At 37.6% G+C, this 27,496-nt stretch overlaps 1 protein-coding gene and 1 pseudogene across 4 annotated transcripts in view; both read left to right on the forward strand.

The window, feature by feature from the left end:
• RALGPS2 (Ral GEF with PH domain and SH3 binding motif 2) overlaps positions 1-20,031 on the forward strand; it is a 219,544-nt gene extending 199,513 nt beyond the window's left edge. For all 4 annotated transcript variants that reach the window (XM_058274797.1, XM_058274793.2, XM_058274799.2 and 1 more), the window contains 3 exons: positions 3,311-3,416; positions 4,403-4,494; positions 14,607-20,031. In XM_058274797.1, the coding sequence (XP_058130780.1) occupies positions 3,311-3,416; positions 4,403-4,494; positions 14,607-14,636 (228 nt within the window). In that variant the 3' untranslated portion in view covers positions 14,637-20,031. The remainder of the gene's footprint in view (positions 1-3,310; positions 3,417-4,402; positions 4,495-14,606) is intronic.
• LOC139436346 (DNA-directed RNA polymerase I subunit RPA43 pseudogene) lies at positions 8,090-11,745 on the forward strand (annotated as a pseudogene).
• Positions 20,032-27,496: the final 7,465 nt, after the last annotated feature.

Here is a 27,496-nt window from a genome sequence, read left to right on the forward strand (position 1 = left end):
TCCCAGTTCCTTTAGCTTTCATTTTTGCAGTACTTATGCTGTACCCTTAATGTTCATTCTTTTTCCTTTTTTCTTTTAATTGGTAAACATCATACCTAGAAAGAAGATAAGTAATATTCATGTATTTTAAAAAATAATTAACACCTATATACTTTCTATCCAGGGTGGAGAAATAGAACATTTTATCAGAATCATCAGAGAATTTTTCTGCATCCTTACCATATTTTTTTATTGTTAGGCTTTTTTTTTTTTTTAAGATTATTTATTTCTCTCCCCCCGCCCCCGCCCCGCCCCCGTTGTCTGCTCTCTTTGTCCATGCTTCCATGCTCTTCTGTGTCTACTTGTATTCTTGTCAGCAGCACCAGGAATCTGTGTCTCGTTTTTGTTGCATCATATTGCTGCATCAGCTGTCTGTGTGTGTGGCACCATTACTGAGTAGGCTGTACTTTTTTCACATGGGGCTGCTCGCCTTACGGGGCATACTCCTTGCACATGGGACTTCCCTATGCGGGGGACACCCCTGTGTGGCATGGTACTCTTTGCGTGCATCAGCACTGTGCATGGGCCAGCTCACAACCGGGTCAGGAGACCCTGGGTTTGAACCCTAGACCTCCCATGTGGTAGGTGGACACTCTTATCTGTTGAACCAGATCCGCTTCCCTGCCAGCTTTTTAATATTGGCTAATGTTAAGTGTGAAATGGTATTTCATGGTTTTTATTTAACCAGTTAAATTTTTTTTTCACGTTTATTGGTCATTTGAGATTCTTCTTTGAAATGCCTGTATAAATGTTCGCCTATTCTTTTGGGATCTCTGCTTTTCTTACTATGTATTCTGGAGATTAATCTATTACCAATTTGTTGTCAGTATCTTCTTGGCTTGTCTTTTCACTTTCTTTTTGGTGTATTTTAATGAAGAGTTCTATATTTTAAAGTAATAAAATTTATCTTTCTTTTCCTTTATGGTATTAACTTTCTGGGTCATATTATAAAATCCTTCTCTAACCTGAGATCACTAAAATATTCTCATATTACCTACTATATTAATTAAGATGCTAAACTGTATTAAGAGTTTTAAGGTTTTGCATTTTACTTTAAAGTCATTGATTCATCTGGAATCGGTGGGGGAGGGGGTAGTGTTGTAACATTTAGTGAAGTTATCCTTCCTTCACTGATCTGCATAGTCCACTAATCAGTTTGCATTTTTATGCACGGGTTCTTTGCTCTACGGGTCTGTTCCTGTCCCAAGAGTAATTCTTAGTTCCTAAAGCTTCCTACGTCATAGAGATGTGTAGCAGGGCAAGTTCTGCATAATTCTTCAGGAGTGTCTTGGTTATTATTGGTCCTTTGCTCTTCTATATAAATTTTAGAATCAGTTCCACATAAAACCTTACTCAGATTTTTCATTGAAATGACACTGAATCTATAAATTTAGGGAGAAGTGAGATCTTTACAACATTGAGCCATTTTCTCCTTTTCATGGACATCATTACAGCATCATCTTTAATGTCTAGCTGTTACACTTTTCTATGTCTTTTATTGTATTCCAAGATACCTTTTTTTGTAATTGACTTTTATATTTCTAGTGTATAGAATTAATTTGACTTTTATATTGACCTTTTCCCAGCAACCTTGCTAATCTTTCTAATGTATTTGGTAGATTTTGGTGGATTTTCTGTGCAGATAATACCATTTGTGTGTAACAGCGGTTTTATTTCTTCCTCATCCTCATACCTTTCATTTTTTTGGTTGTCTTATTGATCTGACTTGGTTTTCCAATTTAGTGTTAAGTGGAAAGAGCAATGGTGGGCATCCTTATCTTGATGTTGATTTTGAAATATATTTGGCATTTTACCCTTGAGTGTGTTTTCTGGGAGGTTTTGTCCCCCTACTCTGTTTTGTTTTGCTTTTTGTGTGGATTTGTTTTGTTTTGTAAGATCCTCTTTATTGAATTAAGAAATTTCCCTTCTGTCCCAATGTGCCTGAGCCTCTATCACAAATAACACACAGTGGGTTGGCTTAAGCAACAGAAGTTTATTGACTCATGATTTCAGTTTGCTGAGAAAAGTCCAAAATCTAGGTAAGGCAAGGCAAGACTTTGCTTTCTCTCCAAAGACTGTAGCACATTCTGGTAGTGGCTACAGGCAATCCTTTGTTTTCATGTCACATGGCGGTCCTCTCCTTTCTCTTCCAGGCCCTGCTAACTTCCTGCTCTAGCTCTTCCCTCCCTGTGACTTCCTCTTTACAAGGCCTCCAGTAATCCAAATTAAGGCCCGCCTCAGTCAAGTTGAGCCTCAGCTATCTTCACAAAGTCCTGTTTACTGTGGGTTGACACCCACAAGAATGCAGATTAAGAGCATGTCTAAATTGTAGTATATAATTCAATCTGCCACACCTTCTGTTCCTGGTTGGCTAAGTTTTTATCACACCACAAATGTGCATTAAATTTTAATAAGTGCTATGAGCTATTGAGTTGATCATATGATTTTAATAGTTTTTCCTAAATTGAATTAACCTTTTTCTTTTTTAAATAATCCCAAATTAGTTGCACTAATGGATTTTCTAATGTTAAGCAACCTCACATTCCTTTGATAAATCTAAATAAACTACAAGATTTGGTTTGCCAATATTTTATTTTTAAGTGTATGTTCATAAAGGAGATTGACCTAATTTTCTGTTATTTTTTTATTACATCTTTCTTGACTCAAAAAAGAAGCATGACTAAACAATAAAAAGAATAAAAGAATAATTAACTAGAAAAATAATACATGCTTAGAATACTCATTTTTTGAGAAATACAAATAAGAATATAATATTAAGAAATATCTGATAGTATTGCTGATTTATTAAATCTTCAAGCGTGATGATTATTAAAATGCAAGGGTGGGGAGTGGGTGTAGCTCAGTGGTTTCAGTGCCTGCTTCCCATGTACAAGGTCCCATGTTCAATCCCTAGTACCTTCTAAAAAAAAAGTGTTTCCTGTGAGGGATAACACAGCAACCACATAAAACATAGATGAATTGATTGGATTTACTAATAGATTATGCTCTTTGTGAATGGTGAATAGAACAGGGAGGTTTTGCTGAAGATTTGAAGCTGGGGAAAGGTCTGGAAAATAGGCAGCTACCTAAAGAGGGCATGCTTAGGAGACATTTAGTAGTAAAAGGGCCTGAGCAGACCTGGATCAGCACAAGGTCACAAATTCCATCTCTTATTTGGTAAAACTGAAAAGAAACTACTTAATAATTAATTTTTGCTTAGGATGAGCCACAAATTTTATATTTCCACTAACTGTCTTTTTTTATCTCTTAGTTTAAATCCACATCAAATAAGAATGTATCTGTGGTAGGATGGATGGTGATGATGGCTGACGACCCAGAACATCCAGACCTCTTCTTGCTGACTGACTCCGAGAGAGGTGAGCTGTAGAACAACTAGCGTTCTCAGTATAGCAGTTTTCACTGAAACGGTTTTTCTTCAGTTACTTTTAATTAACTTAATTGGTTACTTGACTCTCAAATTACTTTCCAAATAATTATAAAACTTTACATGCAAAATACATAGCAGCTTATGCATAAAATTATTGGCTCGTGACCATAGGTGTTTGTGAAATAGATGAGAGAGGTTGGAGGGTGGGCTTTGTATAATCAAATCATACCTCCTACCTGTGCCGGTAGTGGAGGTGGTCCATCAGAAAAGATCTTTACTCGATTGCTGCTCTCCCTTCCTAACAACTGCCAGCCCTGGACAAACACCAGAAAGGAAACCAGAAAGGAAATTCTTTCATATCTGCACAGAATCTTCCACTCTATCCAGCAACTCGCAACTGAAATGGAATTATACTACCTTTTATTGACTTTACAACTACTTTTTGACCTCTGTTTATTCAAATGTTATTTTGTATCAACAGCTATTCTACCTTTAGGACAATACAGTGTTTTAAGTAAAAACTTCAGTAAGCAAATATGTTCAACATAGAGAGGAAAAAAAGTACCAAAATGGTCTTGTTTTGAGATTAGATTGATTTATAAAGTAAGGACTCCTTGTTTTATATTCTGAGTTCAAAGCCCCAGCCCCCCAAAATCCCAAAGACATTTTTCAGAAAATTACATTGGATAATGAGATCATTTCCATTAGGTTTAGTTAATAAATTCTTTGTTTTCCTTCAAGTTTCCTAAGCATGTTTAATAGAACTATTTCAGAAAAGCCAAGGTTTTTATGAAAACTATATTAATGGTCTTTCGATGGAAAATGGAGGGAGAGTGGACAAATGGGAGCTATGGCCAACTTAACTGTAGATAAGCCTGAGAACTCTGGTCATGTCTTATTTTGCTCTTTGATATTTGGCAGGAGTATCATGTCATAGTCCTTTATCATTTTTCCCCTTGTTTTTGATAATTTTAGGAAATTCATACAAATTTCAAGCTGGCAATAGGATGAATGCAATGCTGTGGTTTAAGCATTTGAGTGCAGCCTGCCAAAGTAACAAACAACAGGTGAGCATCTCTCTTAATCCCAAGAGTCAAAAACTTGGGAGTATATTTAGAAGGATTCCAAAGAAAAATAAGTGGACTACTTTTCTGAACCAACTGGGAAAAGCATGTTGTTTTCATTCTCTTTCTTGTCGAGAACATTCGATAAGAAATGAAGTCTATATTTCAGAAAGGAGTGGGAGTAAACAAGTAAACAGATAACAATCTCAAATAGTAAAAACTTATATAAATAAAATAGAAGAATGTGATAAAAGAGTGATAGAAGTAGAGACAACTTCAGATAAATAAAAGTGAGCAACAAAGTTCTCTCTGAGGAGATGACACTGACATGAATGACAAGGAAGAGCCAGCAAAGTGAAGCATAGGGAGAAGAAAGATGTGGTTAGAAGGAACAGACAATACAAAGAGCCTGAAGCTCGACCCAGTTTAAGGTGTTCAAAACAAGGATACCAGAGGGGTAAGAATTTTGACAGCTACTTAAATTCATAAAATCTACTTTACTTGTCTATTGACAATTTCATGTTGGTTCCCATGGTTGAAACTAATAACTTTGAATTTTGTTGTTTTTTTCATTTTACTGAAGCAGAAATGTTCAGCCTCAAAGGAGAAAAAATCCTTAGTGTTGTTTTCCTCAAACCCAGCTTGAGAGTTACAGTTGAATTATGAATTGGTAGAGCTGGCATAAAATAAGCTAACTGCAGTTATGGAAATTTATATAGGCCTTTTGAAGAACCAATTTTTAGTTGAATATATATGAAAATCATTGAGTATTGATAATATAAAAGTATGTAAATGTTAGGTGTTATAAATAATATTGACTAATACATACTGTATAAGTCTTTAAAGATCATAAAAGTATTTTATACCCTGTGATATAATTGAATCTAAGTTTTCCTATAGGTGAAGAAACTAAGGCTCAGAGAAGCTAAGCATCTTGCCCAGACAAGTGAAAAATGGTGGACCTGACACACAAACTCTGATATCTTCAACTTTTAAATCCATTCTTTCTAAATATTGTTAGCATGAGCTTTGTTGTGTCATAATTTTTATTTCAAATACGTATGAAAGACCAAAAGCAATCTTTGATATCATTTTTAGCAATTTCCATAAAGTAATTGAAAGTCATATCAATTATTTTCTTGTCCTTGTCAAGGTAGTGTCTGGGGCAGAATAAAAGAAGCAGACCTTTTGTCTGGACTAAATTTCAGGATTCACCTCCATGCTATACATTTTCTTTAAATGTAGCTTAAAATATTGTCTCATTTTTTTAAAATCTCAGACTTTAAGATTAATCCAGACAGTGTAAACACACTGATATATAGAGATTCATTTTCTTTTACTCTATTAGTGTACCTTCCTGCTGAACAGGTAAGCCAAATCTCTGAAAATGTTAAAAATTAACCAAAAAGAAATTGTGAATCAGCATAGTGGCAGATTTATAAATAGAACCAGTGAAACTTGAAAAATATTAGAATACTCTCATTGACTCAAATGCAGCACCCTAAACCACGTTCACACAATGGAGAGAAAACTGAAATTTTTACTTTATTTAAGAATGGGTTTCTTACCACCAGACCCAAGAATTTGTACTTTAAAGCACTTGAACTTTGTACTGAATTGTATTTATAACTCAGTTATGACCTATATTGTCAAACAGAATTTTTCATTCAGAAGCTGACAAATATAAGAGATTGATTTTTCCGAGTATTGTGGTTTCAGAGAAAGATTGCTAAAGTCTGAGAGGTAGTCTGTCTTAACAAGAAAAAGACCACTCACATATCTCTACAGCACGACTTTGGAAAATGAGTATTAAGGTTTAAAGATTAAGAGTGTTTTCTTTTAACATAGTGAAATCCTCTTTAGTCCTTTGACTAGAAGACTTAAGCTAATTTTAGAAACAAAAGACATATTCACAGAGACTTCCAGGGAAGATGGCTAAGTAGAGACCTGCTGGGATCGTGCCTTCTCCAGTACAGCTGATGGACAGGCAGAGGCTGTCGGAAACAGCTGTTCTGGGGTGCTGGAGGCCAGGGGAGCACTGTGCAGCATTCGGGGAAGAGCAAGTCAAATAGCCGGAGAAACTGGTGAAAAGCTGTGAGTGACCTGCTCCAACACAGCTGCTGGCACCCACCCCCCACTCTCAAGGCAAGCATCCTCAGGCTGACCCTTAGTGGGTTGACGTGGACTGGGAAGTACATGGAAGCCCTCCTTCCTGAGAATAGGGTGGGGCATGGTCAAGAACTGATCCAGCTTTAGGTGGGTGAATTTAGGTCACTGGGTCCCACTGTTTTAGCCCACTCTAGCAAGGGTCTCCATACCATTATTGTGATCCTGCCTCTGACAGGAGGAGCCAGTGGAGGTTTAAAATCACACTGCCTTCCTAAGGGTATGGGAGCAGTTTGCTGAAGAGCACCATCTGCCAGCCAGACTAGGATTATCAACAAAAAAGTCTTTTTGGTGTCTTTCCTGACCCTCTTCCCAGGCCCCTTATAATGGTTAGGTTCCCTGGCCCTGTTTTGGCTGGGAAATAACTGGCAAAGCAAATGTCAAAGAAATTAACAGGGAAGTGGATGTGGCTCAACTGATAGAGTGTCCACCTACTATATAGGAGGTCCACGGTTCAAACCCAAGGCCTCCTGACCCGTGTGATGAGCTGGCCCATACGCAGTGCTGATGTGCCCCAGGAGTGCCGTGCCACCCAGGGGTGTCCCCGCGTGGGGGAGCCCCACATGCAAGAAGGGCGCCCCACAAGGAGAGCCACCCTGTGCGGAAGAAGTGCAGACTGCCCAGGAGTTGCGCCACACACATGGAGAGCTGATGCAGCAAGATGACACAACAAAGAGACACAGATTCCCGGTGCCACCGAGAATGGACACAGAAGAACACACAGCGAATGGACACAAGAGAGCAGACAATGAGGGAGGGTGAGAAGGGGAAGAGAAATAAATAAAGCTTTAAAAAAAATGTTTAAAAATTTTTTTTAAAGACAACAATAAATCCCTAGACCTTTAAAGATTTTTTTTCTCTTTCCCCCCCTCCCCCCAGTTGTCTGCTCTCTGTGTCCATTCGCTGTGTGTTCTTCTGTATCCGCCTGTATTCTTATCAGCGGCACCCGGAATCCATGACTCTTTGTTGCATCAGCTTGCTGCGTAAGCTCTCTGTGTGTGTGGCACCACTCCTGGGCGGGCTGCACTTTTTTCACGCTGGGCAGCTCTCTTTATGGGGTGCACTCCCTGTGTGTGGGGCTCCCCTACGCAGGGGCCATCCCTGCACGGCACGGGACTCCTTGCGCACATCAGCATTGCATGTGGGCCAGCTCCACACGGGTCAAGGAGGCCTGGGGTTTGAACCACAGACCTCCCATGTGGTAGGACTCCCTATCCATTGGGCCAAATCCGCTTCCCCCTAGACCTTTAGAATAAACTCATCAAGATAATCAGATGTGTAGACATGAGCAAAAAATTATAAGCCATACTAAGAAGCATGGTGATATGGCCCAAAGTAAAAAGTCAGAAGAGATTTTTTAAATTTTACAAAAAATCATCAAAGATATTCAAACAAATCTCCTAAATCAGTTCTCAAGGAGATAAAGGAAAAGATGGCTAAAGACATAAAGGATATTAAGATGACACTGGGTGAGCATAAAGAAGAATTCGAAAGTATGCAAAGTGTAACAGAATTTATGGGAAAAGAGACAATAGAAGATTAATCATACTTTTAAGAGGCATGCAACAGGAGATTAGAACAGGCAGAAGAATCAGCCGGAAGATAGGACATTTGAAATCACATAGATGGGAAAACATAGAGAAAAGAATGGGAAAAAATTGAGCAGGGTCTTGGAATAGAGTGAAAGCACAAAATGCATAAATACATCATCATAGGAGCCCCAGAAGGAGAAGAGAAGAGAAGAAGGGCAGAAAGAATATTTGAGGAAATATGTCCAAAAATTTCCCAACTCTTATGAAAGACATAAATATACATGTCCAGAAAGTGCAGTGTGCTCCAAACAGAATAAATTCTGATGACCTCCTCTGAGACACGTACTAATCAGAATGTCAGGTGGCGGTGATAAAGTTAGAATCCTGAGAGTAGCAAGAGAAAAAGCCGTTTGCCGTATACAAGGGAACAGCAATAAGATTACGTGCCAGTTTCTCATCAGAAACCATGGAGGTGAAAAGACAATGGTATGATATATTTAAGGCACTGAAAGAGAAGAACTGCCAGCTAAGAATTCTTTATCTGACAAAACTGTCCTTCAGAAACGATGGAGAGTTTAAAATATTCACAGATAAACAGAAACAGAGTTCATTAACAGGAAACCTGCCCTACAATGAAAAAATAAAAATGCTAAAGGGAAAAGACAGGAGACAGAAGTTTGGAGGAGAATATAGAAATGAAGATTGTCAATAAGGGTAACTAAAAGGGTAAAAAGAGAGACAAAAACAAGATATGATATATAAAAACTAAAGGATAAAATAGTAGAAGTAAGTACTATCATCTCAGTAATGACTTTAAATGTTAATGAATTAAACTTACCAATCAAAGGATATACATTGGCAGAACTGATGTTAAAAAAAAAAAATGTGGTCCATCTATATGCTATCTAGAAGAGACTCACCTTAGACCAAGGATGCAAATCGGTTGAAAGTGAAAGGTTGGGAAAAGATTTTCCATGCAAACAGAAACCAAAAAAGATCTGGGATACCTATACTAATACTGGACAAAATGGATTTTACATGTAAAACTTTATGAGATAAAGGACACTGTTGGGAAACGGACTTGGCCCAGTGGTTAGGGCGTCCGTCTACCACATGGGAGGTCCACCGTTCAAACCCCGGGCCTCCTTGACCCGTGTGGAGCTGGCCCGTGCGCAGTGCTCATGCGCGCAGGGAGTGCCGTGCCACGCAGGGGTGTCCCCATGTAGGGGAGCCCCACGCGCAAAGAGTGTGCCCCATAAGGAGAGCCGCCCAGTGCGAAAGAGAGTGCAGCCTGCCCAGGAATGGCACCGCCCACACTTCCCGTGCCGCTGACGACAACAGAAGCGGACAAAGAAACAAGATGCAGCAAATAGACACAGAGAACAGACAACCGGGGGAGGGGAGGAATTAAATAAATAAATAAATCTTTTTTTAAAAAAAAAAGGACACTGTTTATTACTAAAAGGGGCACTCACCCAGGAAGAAATAACAATCATAAATATTTATGCACCTAACCAGGGTACCCCAGAATATATGAGGCAGACACTTGTAAAACCAAATGGCAAAATACTCATCTCTGCAATAATGGTTGGAAACTTCAGTACACCTCTCTCATCAATAGGTAGAACATTTAGATCAGTAAGGAAACAGAGAACTTGAATAATACAATAAATGAACTAGACCTAACAGTCATATACAGAACTTTGCACCCTGAAACAGCAGGATATGCATTTTTCTCAAGTGCTCATGGATCATTCTTCAAGATAGACCACATGTTAGGTCACAAAGTAGGTCTCAATAAATTTAGAAAGATTATAATAATACAGAAAACTTTCTATGACTGTAATGGAATGAAGCTGAAAATCAATAATAGAGAACTAGAAAATTCAAATGTATGGTGACTGAGCAACACACTCTTTGTCAGTGTGTCAAAGAAAAAACTGCAAGAGAAATTAGTAAATATCTCAAGATGAATGAAAACAAGGACACAACATATCAAAACTTATGAGATGCAGTGCTGAGAGGATAATCTATAGCCATCAATGCTTACATTAAAAAAGAAGAAAGAGGCATCAAGGGAAACCTGGCTAGCAGCTTGGCTGTGGTTTGCTCAGAGGCGTCACAGCCAAAGGTGGCCTCTGAGAGGCCTCAGGTGGGGCAGCCAGTGTCCTGCCTTGCTTAGAGTTGCCGATCTACAGTGCTGCTTGCACGCTAGTGAGTAGCTACTGCTCCTGCTTGCTGGCCAGGCTCACCGGAGGCACATTTCATTATTACTGCTCTACCTCAACAGAAAGTGCACAGGCATCTGAGCACAGCTCAGTACAGAACTTCTGTACTATTCTAGGAGCCTTTTAGGTGTCCCCATTGCATGGGACATCAGTGTAGTGGGTGAACTGGGAGATATTTATGATGATCAGGGACTCATTGATCTTAACATTGAAGCAGATTGTTATTTTCTGCCCTGAATCAGGGCAGAGACTTATGGTACAGTTAATAAACTGTCCTCCAGCCACTCTGGCTGTTTAGTGCGTGTTTCAATGCATCCATCCTTAAACCTGAGCAGATGCTGGTTGAGAAGTGGCAGACTCTAGAGATAAACATGCATGATAACTGGAATTTGAAGTATTTCGTTTAGACTCATGCTGCTGGAGTATTCTGTATTCAGGGAGAATTAAATATCCTTAGTTTATAATCCAAGTGCTCTGAAGTTTCTGAAGAAATAACAGAAACCAGCACTGTGAAGGTGTTGAAAAACCTCCAGAGAAGATAAAGATGACAGACCCAGAGACTTAGGAAGTGGAAGATGGTACCGCAGAGCTAGAAGATTTTGCAGATGTCACCACAAAGGTGGAGACAGACCTACAGACCAGTGTTATAATGCACATGGCCTCTGGGAAGAAGAGACAAAGAAGAAAAAGCACCAGGACGATCAAGACCAAGACCCTGCTTTCCAAGGCAATGACTCCAGTGGTTACCAAAGTTACCATAAAAACAAAACACATTGAGGATGCTGAAGTTACCCCAATTTTAGAACACTTACCAAAAGAGAGAAGAGACAAGTAATTTTTTTTAGTACATTTTTAACATGATTCAATTTTTGAAAGTGATTTGTACACAATAGATATATAAATGTTTTAAATGATATGAAATGTATGTGCATTCCAGTAGTTTATAAAACAAGATTCACTTAATTAGGAGTTTTTGTGTGCCAAAATTACAAAACTGAGTACAAATTACTTATGTAATACCAATTTTATTACAGTGCCCTTCTGTTGTAAAAGAATAAAAAGAGCTGCTCTTGCTCTTGACTCCTGAATTCTTCCAGGTCCTATACTAAATGAAATTATTTCTATTATCTCAAGATTAGAAAAATGACATTATAACACAGTATTATTCCTATCATTAAAGAAAGGGTTTGGAGTTTTTTCTTTGTTGGAGTAATAAGTTTCACTTGAGTCATGATATTGCATGCCCTTTTAGTTCACTTTTTAGAACAGGACATTTACCAGTTCTAGGTTTTTCTTTATCATGGCTACAGAAGTATTATATTTTTGTTGTACAACTTAGCATGGTCTGCCAAAGAAGCCTCTGAAGTATCAGAGCTTTTAAGAACTATGCCATTACTGACAGTATGGTGGGAAGCAATGACTATTCTTTCCTTCCAGGTGTGTGGGTGGTGTTTTCTTTAAGTCTGAGAGGTTGATGGAGAAGGCTCTTCACTTGTACTTGTTCAGTCGTACCTCAGTCAGTCTACTTTTGTTGTGTTTTGGAGGAAGACAGTCTGATTAAGACAAAATAAAGTGATTCATACTGATGGGAAATTTCAAGATTACTTTTTGATGTTTGGGCTAGGCTATTAGAAATTGTTTTGAGAAGAAAACAGTTCAGTTTTCATAGAGAAAATGTGTACTGCATCTTGGCTAGTTGGAAAATACTGATTATGAAATGACAAGCTAGTTCAGGCTAATAATCGTTGCATAGCAAGAGTCATTCATTTAACAAATATTGTCATTTACTCTGCATACAATGAGAAACAAGATAGATACAGTTCCTTCCCTCATGGAGTGCCATAGGAGAAAGAGATGCATATACACAGTGTAGATTTAAAAAGAAAATATAGGTGATAGTTAGAAATTATGTTGAAAAAGATTGAGGAAGCAGGTATAGCTTAGTGATTAAGTACATGCTTCCCATGTGTGAGGTCCCAGGTTCATTCCCCAAATCTCCCAAGTACCTCCTTTAAAAAAAAAAAAAGATTGTGCATTCAGTTATTTGTGTTATCTGCAGATAGATGAATGGTTGAATTAACTCCCATTGTCAGCCATGTTTGTTGCCATTTATCTGGTACTAGACATAGTGCTGGCCTTATATGGCTTTATATAATAAACTCTGCTACTTGTATATCTAGATCTAAATCTATAATGACAGGACATAGAGTTTGGAGAGTGGCAGACAATCACATGCTGTCTTCAAGTAGATGTATCAGACAGTGGAAAGGTGTAGGCTAGTGTCTTTCTAGATGGTTTAGATTCATGTGGCTTTGAGCCCTTGGAATATGGCTAGTTTAAACTGAGATGTGCTCGTAATGTAAAATACACAACAGATTTTGAAGATGTATGAAAAAAGAATATAAACTTAATGATTCTATGTTGATGAAATCATAGTATCTTTAATATAGTAGATTAAATCAAATATTAAAATTAATTTTTTTTTAAATTGCTAAAATAAAGACCCAGCTGCAAACCTGAAGAACTAGAAAAAGAATAGCAGACTAATCCCAAAGCAAACAGAGGGAAAGAAGTAACAAAGATTAGGGCAGAAATAAATGCAATTGAGAATTTAAAAACAATAGAATTTTTTTTAAAAATAAAATTAAAATTAAAACAATAGCATTAACAAAACCAGAAGTCGGTTTAGAAGATCAATAAATTGATAAACTCTTAGCTAGGCTGACAAAAAATGTAGAGAAGATGCGGTTTAGAAGATCAATAAAATTGATAAACCCTTAGCTAGGCTGACAAAAAATGTAGAGAAGATGCAAATAAACCAGAAATGAGAAGAAAAGTAGACATTACTACTGAATAAACAGACCCCACAGAAATAAAAAGGATCATAAGAGGATTCTATGAACAACTGTATGCCAACAAATTAGACAACTTAGATGAAAAGGACAAATTTTTAGAAACCCACGAACAACCTACACTGACTCTCAAAGAAATAGGTCTCAGCAGACCAGTTACAAATAAAGAGATTGATTCAGTCATCAAAAACCTCCCAAGAAAAAAAACTCAGGACCATTTGACTTCACAGGTGAATTACCAGTCATTCCAAGGAAAATTAATACCAGTCCTGCTCAGACTCCTCCAAAAAATTGAAGAGGAGGGGCACTACTACCTCTTATTCTATGAGGCCAACATCACCCTCATACCAAGCCAGATAAGATACTACAAGAAAAGAAAATTACAGACCAATTTCTCTAAAGAATACAGATTTTAAAATCCTCAACAAAATGCTTACAAATCGAATCCAATAGCACATTAAAATAATTATACAAAGGTACCACACCAATGCTAAGTGTCAACAATAGTATGATATAAGAGATATGAGGTTTTTCTTTTAAGTAATGAAAACATTCTAAAATCGATTGTGGTGATGAATGCATAATTCTGTTTTGATATGGAGAACCATTAATTGTGTCCTTTGGGTAGATTGTTTAGCATGGGAATGTATCTCAATAAAACTACTTACTAAAAAAAAGACATTCATATTTCAGGTGATCATTATTGATCTTCAGGCTTGTAAAAAATCAAATTAAATTAACACCAGTCTATAAACAGTAAACTATTTTATAACTCTTTGATTTTCAGAATCACAAAGTATCAAGTCTGAATTTAATAATGAGTTTAATTCTTTTGTACTTATATTCATGATGACTTCACAAAGAAATTGGTAATATTTGTTATAAAATTACCGAAGGAAATTTTAGAACTATTTAAACAATTTGCATGTAGGAATGAATTATAATACATATAATGAGAAAAATAAATAAGCATATTTCTCTGGAATTTTACCCTATTAGAGACATACTTATTTTGTTCTCATTCATTTAGTCATTCAGTAAACATCTTGAGAGCCCTGCTGTTAGGCAAAAAAAAGTTGTCTCTACCCTGTCACTTTTCCAGGTGTCTGTTTACTAGAGTATTAACCCATTTCAATGATTTTTTTCTCTAAAATGCCCTAGCATATTATATTCATTGTTCATAAATTATTGCAGTGCCTTCTGTCAAATGCCTTTTAAAAAACTCTTTAGGTCAGAAAGAGCCTAACATTTGGGCTTGCCTAAATAACAAGGAAAGATAAGTAATACTACTTTAAAGAACAAAAACACTCTCAGTTTGTAATGCTTATATTTTTTAGGTTCCTACAAACTTGATGACTTTTGAGTAAAAGCCTAAGATAGAAGAACCATAAACTACTGCTCCCACGAGCAAGGACCTGATGAAAGAGCCCCCAGCTATAAACTAATCTTGTGCCAGGAATGAGCCCAGAGGTTCCGCTTCAGCCTTTGGAGTTCTGAACCAAAAAAAGCACTAATTTCAGGGAATGAAGTGAGATATTCCCAGAGAACAAATTGGAGTTGTAAAACGAACTGCCATGGACCATGCTTCTTCTTATCTCTGAACTGACCTGTGGAAACCACTGCCTTAAAAGAATGAAAGGAAAACCAACATGAAACACCAAATAGTGTGTGTGAATCTTCTGGCGGTGCTGTGCTTGTGGAATAGATTGTAGCTAGTTTGGATTTCTTTTAACTTTGTACTAATTTTGAGGGGGAATCGTCTTTTTCTAGATACACTTTAAAAAGGAAAAACATACTTCTTATGGGTTACTTCAGGAGCTGGTTTTGAACTGAGATGTAAAGATACTTTAACTTTGTAAGGATTATACCAGCAATCCACCTGAAAGGTTTGTTTAGCCTCCATTCGTTTGTAGCCTCACTCATTTTCTCACAGTAGGAGTGTATGAATTAGAAATGTTAATAATGTGAGTTGTTGGGGTTTGTTTAGGGTATGGGTTTTTTGTTTGTTTTTTTTATTATTATTTGTTTGGGGCAAAGGGAGACTTTTTTAAACACTAAACTTCTGAAATATAGTACTGTATGGGGAACATTGTTTCCTGCAGGAGGTACAAAGACTGAGGGTTCATAATCCAGACACTTCCTAGAAGTAGACTCCAGAAAACATGGTCATTTCTAGCTGGGTTTAAAGTTTAGCCTTCTATATGAATTCACTGTTGGACCACAGATCTGCCTAGTGGGGGACTGTAATTCAACCTAAACTTTTCTGAGACGATTTTACAATAATTAGATTTTTCAGGTTAGTTCGATTACTCTTCCTAGTCACAGGTGATTTTTTTCACCAAAGTGTGATATATTGTTCCATTAGAATATTGTCTTTTACAGTGTTTAATGTGCACAATGCCAGAGTTATTTTCTTATTATTTGTTCTCATTGTTTTTGTTCAGTGTGAGATTCAGGAACACATCTGTTTAGAAATGATTCTGTGCATGTGTATGTATTTTATTATTATAAGACATGCACAGTAATTTTTAAAGGGAAAAAGTTGAAAGCTTGAAATTCTGGGAATTTTAAATATCAAAGCTTTCCTTCTTAAACAACTTACCCTTTCTAACAAAACCTTTTTCTGAATACTTAACTACAAGTCCCTGTCATGAAATCACATTTTGTCAGTAGTTGACCAAGCAGTTTTATGAGAACTCTTCTATGCAATTGTTCATTTAATTGTCAGAACAAATGTTGAATTACAAATAAAAGTATGAAGGTGAGATGCCTAAGAATTCTAACAAAAAATGGCACTTGAGCAAAGGCTTTGTGTGCTGAATGCTAAAAAACATCATAAATTTTATTAGTGGCTAGAATAAGAGGTGATATTTTTTGACTGATGTCCTCTAATAGATCTCTATTTAGGTCTCACATAAAAAGAATTTCTCACCTTTGTATTCTTAGAGAATTTTACCTTTTATCATAAGTATTTCAACCTTAAGTCCCTGAAACTTTTAACACAGTTAAAATTACCATTGTTTCTGGTTTCTGGAATGTATCAGTGGACTGAGAGAAGGCAAACGTTGCCTGTGCTGAATGGTTTTTCATTAATGAACTCCCAAGCTTAACCCAAGTTGGGTACACAGACAGACACCACCTGTGTGGCTAGCAGTATTACTCTGTAGACCTTGCACATCTTTCTTTTGTTTTGCATTTTTCAAATTTCTTAATTTGTTTATTTCTCTTCAGAAATAAGTGTTTTTTAAATGTATATGTTTTTTTAAAAATATTGTGGATGAGGACCCTGTGGATTATTTTTTATTATTTTGTTTGTCATAAATAAGCTAAAATAGATTTGTTCTAGGTTAACCACATCTGTGGAGATAGGCAACTGTAAGTCAGAGCCTGAGATCACACAGTTTTGCCAAAGAGAGAGAGATCTAAGCTGGAAGATGTGTTTGATACTTTCTGCTCATTAACTGTTAATGGATGGTTGTATAAAGTAGAATCGCATTACAGTTTAGTTAATAGTCCTTTGTTGCTAGAATTACGCCCTCTGACTGAGGGCTCTTAGGATGATGGTGCAGGAGGAGTCGTCATTTTTCTATTTACAAATTTGCCCATCCAAAAGATTAGCCAATGTATTAAGATTATTTTAGCATTTAAAACAAATTGAAACCAGAGTGAGATGTGAACTAAAACAGTGTAGGTAAATTTTTTATCCATAATTCACAAATAATATCTATTGATAATTCAAATAAAATATGTCTGCAAAATACATTATTAAACATTTAGGTAGTTTATTAGTGGAAACATTTTTTTTTTTGCTCTTATTAAGCTTGCCCTCACTCGTAAACTGGTGACCAAGAAGCTCAAAAGTTCTTTCAATATTAAACTCAGTTGTTTCTCTCTTGACCAAAAGGAACTCATTAGAATTTAAATTTAAGCTGGTTTATGATATGGCTAATGACTGGCATATCATAAGGCCTGGCATAGTAGATATAATATGAGCTCATTTAACAGTTTATTTAAACACAGGCTTATTTTTCTTATGGAAGTAACATCAGCTATAAAAAAAAACAAAAGCTATAAAAACAATTGCTTATGACCTTATTGAGCACTGTTTTTTTTTGGTTTCATGCCCCCCTCTGTGTTTAGGCTATATAGCCTATACTTTTCAGAATATTGTTTTTACTGTAACCTCCATGCTATAAGAACTGAAAGAGAACAGATCAAACACACCTTTCCTATTGTTTTCTACAATATGTAATTGTTGTGCAGATATTACAAAACAATTGACACAACCAATTTGAGTTCAAGTATTTTATTCCTCCCTAAGCATATGCTTCAGTGACATTTTTTACCCCTTTGTGGAAAAAGCAGTGTGACTCTTAGACAGTATCTTCTGGGGGAACTCTGTTGGTTTTGGGTCTTTGTCAGGGTGTTTATAGCTGCAAAATTTTTATACATGTTTATTTCCCTTTTTCAAGATTTATAACAACTATTGTTACAGAAGAAGAATAACGGAAAAAAAATATGTAAAAATTTCTAGCATATACATGCTGTATATTAATTGAACCTGAGACTGTCTAAGAGCAGCCTGTTGTCTCTAGGGATTACTAGAATTTAACTGGCCAAATGACTTGCCCAAAAGTACCTTTTTTTTAAAGCTAGATCTGCAACTTATATACCTTTGCTACTGAAAACAAAATTATAGGGCATCATAATTAATTGGAAATCGATAGTACTAGATTTACTTTGTTGGCTTTTTAAAAGAATATATCCATTATTCAATTTCTTCCTATTTTTTGAGGCACATTTCATTCCTACCAATTTTTAAACCACCATATTATCTTCTCATGCAAAAAAAGGGTTCCAATGTTGCTTAACAGAAGATATTCTTTAATAAAAGAGAGCCTCTGATCAAGTCATTTGAAATAATTGGGTCCCCTATTGAAAATGAAGATGAATTCAGCTGTGTCCTGGTGGTATAGTCATACTAGTAATGCTGTGTAGATGATATAGAGCAGTTGCTGAGGTTTGTCTGACTTCTTTAGTAACATTTTAGGGTTTCTTTTATTTTCTCTTCCTCTTCTTTTGTACTTTTCAAACATTGCAAATTTATGATTTTACAGCCAGAGTAGTATTCTGTTTTTTCTAAGCTTTGAGATACAAAAATTGTTAATAAATCACATTGATGATGAATTGTTTTCCCTGTGAAGTCAGCCTTTTCAAAATGATTTAAGTATTTTTTGGTTTTGTTCTTCTAAAAATGGTGTGGGTCTAAAGTGACTTTTTTTCCCCCTTATATTTAGGAGGTTCTAATGAAAGAAACCTGTGCATACAAACTCTGATCTTATTGAAAGCTATATCATTACACCGGTATCTCAAGTTGTAATGGTGGGGAAATTTGGTCAGTGCCTTAACAATTTGAAGACCAATTCTAGGGCATCGAGTATGACAATAATTCTTTGCCGTTTTGCTCCTCTTATTTCAGGAGTGTGTGCTATCCCTCTCTCTACCAGCTTCATCTTTCTCACAGCAAGTCTATGAAAGCCTGTATGTGTAGGTAGTTGTTGCAGTCCTCCTTGGTTTTGAGTCTTTTAACTAGCTTACTCCCTGGTCCTCTCCATCCAGGGTAGGAGGTTCAGAATTAACCCATCCAAATTAACCTTTAGATAAGCACTCTTAAAAACAATTTTGAAGAGCTTCCAGCTGAGTTATTTTTATGTTGTTGTTGTTTGAACATAAATGAAATCATAAGGCCTTTCAGAAAATCCTTAAAAGGATAAATAAAACCAGAAAGATTTCTTTGAGTTTTAGTAAAGCTATTGAAATCTTGCAATGAGAGTCTCTAGCCAGAGATGAGTTTTATTTTTTAGATGAAACTCAGAACAGTCACTTAACCTACCAGTTATTGTTTACTTGAAAATACCATGGCAGGGAAATGAAAATAACTCCAGTATATAAATTAAAGGGACGTTAAGAGTCTAAATTAGCTTTCTTAGTGAAAGCAAGGCTTGAAAATATTTTGTTTCTCTGATTTATTTTAAGATCTGAAGCTGCTGCTGTTCAGCTGAATAGGCAAGTAGACATAGTCTTCAAAACCAGATGAAGGGTTAAGTAGTCCTAGAGATATATTAGCAGAATTTAAATTTTGATACTAGCAAAGTGGTGGTAGAATTATAGGAATACATGATTGGGCTGCTTTGGGATTAAACTTTACTTAAAATAGACAAGCAAAAAACTTCATGGATGTTAGCTGTGCTTTAGCTACCAGGTAACATTAAGTTCCCTGTGAAGGATATCACTTACTAGAAGTATTCACAGACATAACCCAATAATTATTGGCTTATTAGGTATGACAAAATAACTGATAATAAGTCACCACACTCAACCTTTGTTATTGATAAATTCATTGTTTTACAACTTAAGAAGTGAACATGTAGGGGAACGGGGGAGGAACAGGTTCACAACGTAATCTAACAGATCAAGTATCTGTGGGGATAAACGCCCAGTGATGCTAAAATATAGGAAAACACAAGCCATTTTTATTCCTTTTCATCCCAGTTAACCTGAGGTACTCTAATGATGAAGCATTCAATTGCACTATGATCTCCTTGAGTGATGTGCAGCTTGGTTCCTCTCTCACTTTTTGTTTCTTTTTAATATGAAAATGTGAGTGTGTGATCTTCAGTGTGTTTGCATATGCTAACTTATAATGAATTTAAGTACAAATTTCTGAAATATTTCTATTGAAATAAATTACTTAAAAATATAGATTGTGATTGTGTGGGGATATTTTGTTACCATAAAGTGCAAATAAACTCACTAAATCAGATTTTTACTTTCTAAAATAATCAACAAGGTTATTGTTGGCACAGAGAATGCGTCTGTCTGAGTAAATCCAGTTGCTCTTCCTAGTACAGAACAAGAATATTCTCTAACTTGGGAATAGGGGAGTCTTGGGGAATAGGTGGCAAGGGTATACTTTCAGCCTAAGTATTGAGTCTCCCATAAGTCATTGGCTAGGTTATTGGTCATTCTTTGTCTAAGAATTTCAGATGAGCTTGACCTCTTAAAGAGGCTTGGGAAACCCATCACCCTCAGTGTTTTGGCCAACCATTACTCAGTTTACAACAATTTTCTCTACTCTTAGGAGGCCTTTGAAAATTCTCACTGTCCCTGTACCAGAACCAAACAGGAGTAATAGTTCTCTGATGGGGTCAACCTCTCTTTACCTCACACAAACCATATATCTGTGTACTCCTTCTGCAGCTTTACCTCCCATGTGTCTCCCTGAGTTAAAACGTAATACCAAAATTAAACCAACCACATGGATAGAAAGCCAAGTATTAACAATTAGCAGGGTCATTCATTCAACAAATGTATTTCAAGTGTTGGTTATATGTTACATCTCACGGATATAGAAACATGCATGACAGATATTGTCCTGCCAGAATCTGAATCTAGTAGAGGCATACCTGGGCCTCCTGGTGAAAACAAGCTGGCCTGCACGGTGTGGAGAGCTGTCGCAACAAGATGACGCAATTAAAAAAAAGACACGGAGGAGAGACAGACACAGCAAACCAGGAAGTTGAGGTGGTTCAAACAATTGAGTGCCCCTCTCCCACGTCAGAGGATCAGTTCCTGGTGCCTCCTAAAGAGAAGACAAGCAGACACAGAAGAATGCACAGTGAGTGAACACAGCAGACAGACAGTGCAAGTAGTGGGGGGAGAGGGTATAAATAAATCTTTTTTAAAAATTTAAAAATCTAGGAGTTTCTACAAATACATTCAATAGAAAAATGGGCTGAAGGACATGAATAGAGAATTTATCAAAGGAAGATGGTTAACTTCCCTAGTACAGAAATGCAAACTAAATTAACAGAGCTGTCACATCTATCACTCGTTCCAGTTAGAGTGCTAGAAAATATCAGCGTCTGAGGCTGCTGGAAAATGAATCTCATGCATGCTGGTGGGGATAAACTGGTGAAGTCACACTACTGGGCATCTGAGCAGTCTTGGAGAAATCACATATGTGAATAGAGCTTAGGGGTTAGGAATTTCAAAGCTGGAGCCAAACTACCTGGGTTCATTTCCTGGCTCTGTCACTCATTAGCACCATGACCTTGAGCAGATGACTTAACTTGCTTTCTCAGTTTCCTAATCTGTAAAATATGCACAGTGACAGAACCCACCTCATGGAGTTGTTGTGAGGCTATAACTCATACATCTACAGCCCCTAGAGCAAGGCTAGCACATAGTAAGCACACTATCCGTCGTTAGCAAGAGTTAGTGTCTTGGAGTATACCTACCAATGGCCTATAAACTCTGCTTGTGGAGTCAGGTAATGGGAGTGGGATCAGGGATGAAGGGAAACTTTTTTTAAAAAGCAAGAGGCGGGAAACGGACTTTGGCCCAGTGGTTAGGGCGCCCATCTACCATATGGGAGGTCCGGGGTTCAAACCCCGGGCCTCCTTGACCCATGTGGAGCTGGCCCATGCGCAGTGCTGATGCACGCAAGGAGTGCCCTGCCACGCAAGGGTGTCCCCCGCGTGGGGCAGCCCCACGCGCAAGGAGTGCGCCCGTGAAGAAAGCCGCCCAGCGTGAAAAGAAAGAGCAGCCTGCCCAGGAATGGCGCCGCCCACACTTCCCGTGCTGCTGACGACAACAGAAGCGGGCAAAGAAACAAGACGCAGCAAATGGACACAGAGAACACAACCGGGGGAGGGGGGGGAATTAAATAAATCTTAAAAAAAATAAAAAGCAAGAGGCAGGAAGTGGATGTGGATCAAGCAGCTGGGTGGGCACCCACCTCCCACATGGGAGGTCCCAGGTTCAGTTCCCGGTGCCTCCTAAAGAAGATGAACAAGATAGCTGACCTGACGGGCTGGTGCAGCAAGCTGATGCAATGAAGAGACACACCAAGGAAACAAAATGAGAGATAACAAGCAGGGAGTGGAGGTGGCTCAAGTGATTGGGTGCCTCCCTCCCACATGGGAGGTCCCAGGTTCCATTCCCAGTGCCTCCTAAAAAAAAAAAAAAGATGAAAAACAGCACAAAGCAATGGGGGGGGGGGGGGGGATAAATCTGCAGATCTGCCTGCAGCCCTAGCCTAGACTCCAGCCCCATCTCTAGCAGGGAGGAAGCTAGTGAGCCCTGCACCAGCCTCTCTGGGTAACTGCAGGTCCATTTGGCTGACAGACTGACTTGTCAGAAGTCTGTTGGGGCAATTGTGGTCATTTTGGACCCCCAAGGCATATATTGCTGTCCACACATGCAGCTCCATCCCTTCCCCAGGTAGGGGAGAAAGGGGCATGAAGCTTCATCAGTCTCTCTGGGAAACTACAATCTAGGCCTGCCTGCACTACTTGGATTATTACACATGGCTGTGGCTCTGTCCCTAACCCTGGCAAAGGAGAAAGTTAGGAGAAGATTCATCAGTCCCTGTGGCAATGAGGGTACCTTGAGCCTCCACAGCTTGCAGCACCAACTACATCCTTGGCCCCTACAACACACCAGCAAGGGAGAAAGGGTAAGAAAGCCCTAAATTAAAGAGAGACACTGCACCCAGAATAAATACATCTAGTAAACCCTATGCCAAGACACCAACAAAAAATTACAATCCACACCAAGAAAAAGGAAGCTATGGCACAGTTAAAGGAACAAGATAAGCCTCCAGATGACATAAAGGAGTTGAGACAAATAATTTTAAGTGTTCAAACAAATCTCCTTAAAAAATTAAATGAGATGGCTAAAGAGATTAAGAATATTAAGAGGACATTGGATGAGTACAAAGAAGAATTTGAAAGCATACATAGAAAAATAGATCTTATGAGAATGAAAAGCAAAATAAATGAAATTAAAAGTACACTGGAATCAGGAAGTGGATGTGGCTCAAGTGATTGGGCTCCCTTCTACCATATGGTTTCAATTCCTGGGGCCTCCTGGTGAAGGCAAGCTGGCCTGCGTTTGCAGAAAGCTGACAGCCCACACCCGCGGAGAGCTGACGCAGCAAGATGACACAGCACAAGGAGATAAGCATACACAAAAAAATATGCAGTGGATAGACACAAAGAGCAGACAGCACAAGCAGCAGGGGGTGGGGGGGTGAGGGGGAGATAAATATACACTGGAATCATAATAGTAGATTTGAGTAGGCAGAAGAAGGGATTTGTGAGCTTGAAGAAATGGCCTCTGAAAGTGAACATACAAAAAACAGATGAAGAAAAGAATGGAAAAAATTGAACAAGTTCTCAGGAAACTAAACGACAGCAAGAGACATACAAACATATGTGTCATGGGTATCCCAGAAAGAGAAAAGAAGGAAAGGGAGCAGAAGGAGTATTTGAAGAAATAATGGTAGAAAATTTCCCAGCCCTACTGAAGGATGTAGGTATCCATATCCAAAAAGCACAGCATACTCCCATCCAAATAAATCCGAATAGGCCAACTTCGAGACACATACTAATCAGAATCTCAAATGCCAAAGACAAAGAGAGGATTCTGAGAGCAGCAAGAGAAAAGCAATGCATAACATACAAGGGATACCCAATAGATTGTGCTGATTTCTCATCTAAAGCCATAGAGGCAAGAAGACAGTAGTATGACATATTTAAGATGCTTCAAGAGGAAAACTTCCAGCTGAGAATCTGGCAAGATTGTCTTTCAAAACTGAGGCCAAGTTTAGAATATTCACAGATAAATAGAAACAGAGAGAGTTTGTAACCAAGAGATCAGCTTTGCAGGAAATACTAAAGGATGTGCTACAGTTTGAAAAGACAAGAGAGGCTTGGAAGAGAGTCCAGAAATGAAGATTATATCAGTAAAAGTAACTCAAAGTGTCAGAAGAGTGGTGAAAATAAAATATGACAGATAAAACCCAAATATCCAGGAATAAACTTAACCAATGATGTAAAGCACTTGTATTTAGAAAACTACAACTCATTGTTAAGAGAAATTATAAACTCTAAATAATTGGAAGAACATTCCATGTTCACGGATTGGAAGACTAAATATCATTAGGATCAGTTTTACTCAAGTTGATGTACAGGTTCAATGCAATCCCGATAAAAAATTCCACCAGCATTTTTCAAATGAATGGAAAACATGATTATCAAATTTATTTGGAAGAGTAAGAGGGGCCCTGAATAGCCAGAATCATCTTAAAAAGGAGAAGCAAATTTGGAGGACTCTCACTTCTGGCCTTTAAATCATATTACCTAGCTATAGTGGTTAAAAACAGCATGGTACTGGCATAAAGACAGACACAGAGACCAATGGAACCAAATTGATGGTTCAGAAACAGACACACGTATGGTCCAGTGATTTTTGACAAGCCTGTCAAGTTCACCCAGCTGAGGCAGAACAGTCCATTCAACAAATAGTGTTGAGAGAACTGGATATCCATAGGCAAAAGAAGGAAAAAGGACTCCTCCTATCTCATACCTTAATCAAAAATAAATTCAAAAGGGAACAAAAACAAATATAAAAGCAAGAACCATAAATCTAGAAGAAAATGTAGGAAAATATCTTCAAGACCTGGTAGGTGATGGATTCTTAAAGGAGATAAGAGGAGGACTGAGATGGACTATTGATGTTTAAAGTATGCAGAAGTTTTAATTAACTTTCCTGTAAAGTGTGGAAATGTATTGAGTTGATAGTAACACATTATAATGAGTAACAGCTGGTTTATAAATGGAAATATAACCCGAAAAGTATAGTCGAGGAATGTAAATGCCAACTGAAAGAACACTAGAGAATAATCTAGGGACCGACAAACACAGTAAACCCAAGGGTGGATGAGAATTGTGGTTGATGACACAAATACAAGAGTGTCCTTTGTGAGCTAGAGCAGATGTACATCACTATTGCAGGGTGGTGTGAATGTGGAGAAGCATGGGAAAAATACAGCTGGAGTGACCTATGGACTGTGGTTAACAGTGATAATGTAATAGTCATGCATCTATGCCAAAGATGTATTATGTTGATAATGGGGGCATATGGAAATAGTGTGCCAAATGTACAAGATGTACCTGGTAAGAGTCTGATATTATCTCATAATCTCTAACAAATATTCTACCACAGTGTGGTGTATTGATAGAGGGGTGTTGTTTGGGAATTCTTCGCATGTGCATGATTGTTTTGTAAGTTTACAACTTCTGTCATAAAAATATATTTTAAAAATAATAATAGGCTGGGTTGGGGGAAAAATACACCAAATGTAAGCAACTTTGGTTCATGGTAATATTTTGAGAATGCTCTTTAATCATTAGTTAAAAATGTTTCACAACAGTGCAAGGTATTGGTGGTAGGGTGAGGTCTGAGAGCCCTGTATGATGTTATATATGTTTGTTTTGTAAGTTCACAAGTATTACTGGATACTTACTGTTATTTATGTTTGTGCATGAGTGATATACTTCAATACTTTTTTTTTTTAATTTTTTAAGCAAGACAGGAATCTTTGCAATTACCTATGATAATAGTCATAGTGAACTGAGGAGTATCTGTATCTCTAAGCAAATAAATATGCCATATGTATTCATAATAGACAAACTGGCAAGTAGAAAAAAACATGAAGAATAGGCACCTGTGAAAAATCCCCATTTATCATTTTCAAGACCAGTATTGCATCTACCTGGGTTAGAATTACCCAGGGCGTTTAAAACTCAGACTTCTGAACACCATCCTAGATCCAATGAATCAGAATCTGAGGATGGTGCCTAGTGCACATTAAATTTGAATGTGGCTTATCTGCCCACAGGCCAAGCTCAACTACAAGTAACAGTTCCTTAATTTGCTTTGTCAGTTGTCTAATTGTCAAAGCCAAGCTTTCATCTAGTTTAGCTTCAGAAACTGTGAAGCTATTGCAGAAGAAGATAAACAAGGAAACTTCTGGTTTTATTGCCAGACATTGTGAGGTTCTGATGTGAAAATAGGATCCTTTCCTTTAGGTGTGGTAGGAAAACCTATGGATTCACGGTGAGCTGCTTACATTTTACACATTTCACAATAGGTGCAACTAATGAACCTCTACTAGCCATTGAGTCCTCTGTAGCCAGGTTTTATGACTTCATGCAATTGGAATCATATTTTAATAAACCTTAAGAACCACACAAACATGGAGGTAGCATTTCCGTTTTGAAAAAAGATAAATGAGTACACTTTTGAGTGTAATATTATCCCCCTGGTCTTTGGGATAGACAGACCCTAAGAAAAAGTCCAGAGAATGACCTGGGACAATTTGAATTGAAACGTTTGATCCTAGCCTAACTTGCTAGGCTATAGCTAATGAAGTGCTATGTCTCATATTCCAAGTCAAGATGATTTACTGCATTTACATAAACAAATTCTATATGACTCCTGACTTAAGACTGATTCTCCTCTTAATGAAAAACTCATTTCTGGTTTAATATTTTTACTTAAGGAGAGACGTTTGGTTTTCACATTGGCTAAAGTAGTCCACGGGTGCCCTTTGTTCCTTTGAAATGACAGGTGGCAGGAGGGTCTTCTGCATGTAAGGGACTTTCATAGGGGCATATCATACTCCTGTCTGACTGGTGACTTAAGGCTCTCTGCTGTTTTACCTACTCCCTCTATCTGAACTCACAGAAAAAGGAAAGGGACAATTCAGGAAACGTATCAAATGATGAAAGTGTTTCATAACATAATTAGGTGTGCGTTTTGAAGCACTAAAGAAAATCTATCAATTAACATTAACCCACAACACTTTAGAAATCATCTGTACATACCTGTTCCTAAAGGAGGTAATTATCCTCCAGCCTCATTTAAATTATGGGAGTGGGTTATCTCTCATAGTGTCTAGCCCAAATAATCTCGTTTCCCTTAAAGTTAATTTTTGTGTTTAGAGTTTAATCTCTTATTAGCCTTATTCCATTTTTTGTTAGTGTATGTCTCACTTTAGGATTTTATTTAACCCTTCATACACAGTCTCCCTTCAGTATAGTTCTCAACTGTGGGAATAATTTAGAATCACCTGGGGAGTTTTTAAAAATCCCCATGTGATTCTAAATGCAGGGAGTGGATGTAGCTCAGTGGCTGAGCACCTGCTTCTCATGTACAAAGTCCTGGGTTCAATCTCTTGTACCTCCTTTAAAAAAAAAAAGGCATCTTTTAAAAAAATATTAAACCCACTGCCCAGGCTGCACACCAGACCAATTATACTGGAATTTGGGGGGCTAGGATCCAGGTATTTTCCAAGCTCACCAGGTAATTTGAATAT

This window comes from Dasypus novemcinctus, chromosome 13 (assembly GCF_030445035.2).
Source record: "Dasypus novemcinctus isolate mDasNov1 chromosome 13, mDasNov1.1.hap2, whole genome shotgun sequence".
Taxonomy (NCBI): domain Eukaryota; kingdom Metazoa; phylum Chordata; class Mammalia; order Cingulata; family Dasypodidae; genus Dasypus; species Dasypus novemcinctus.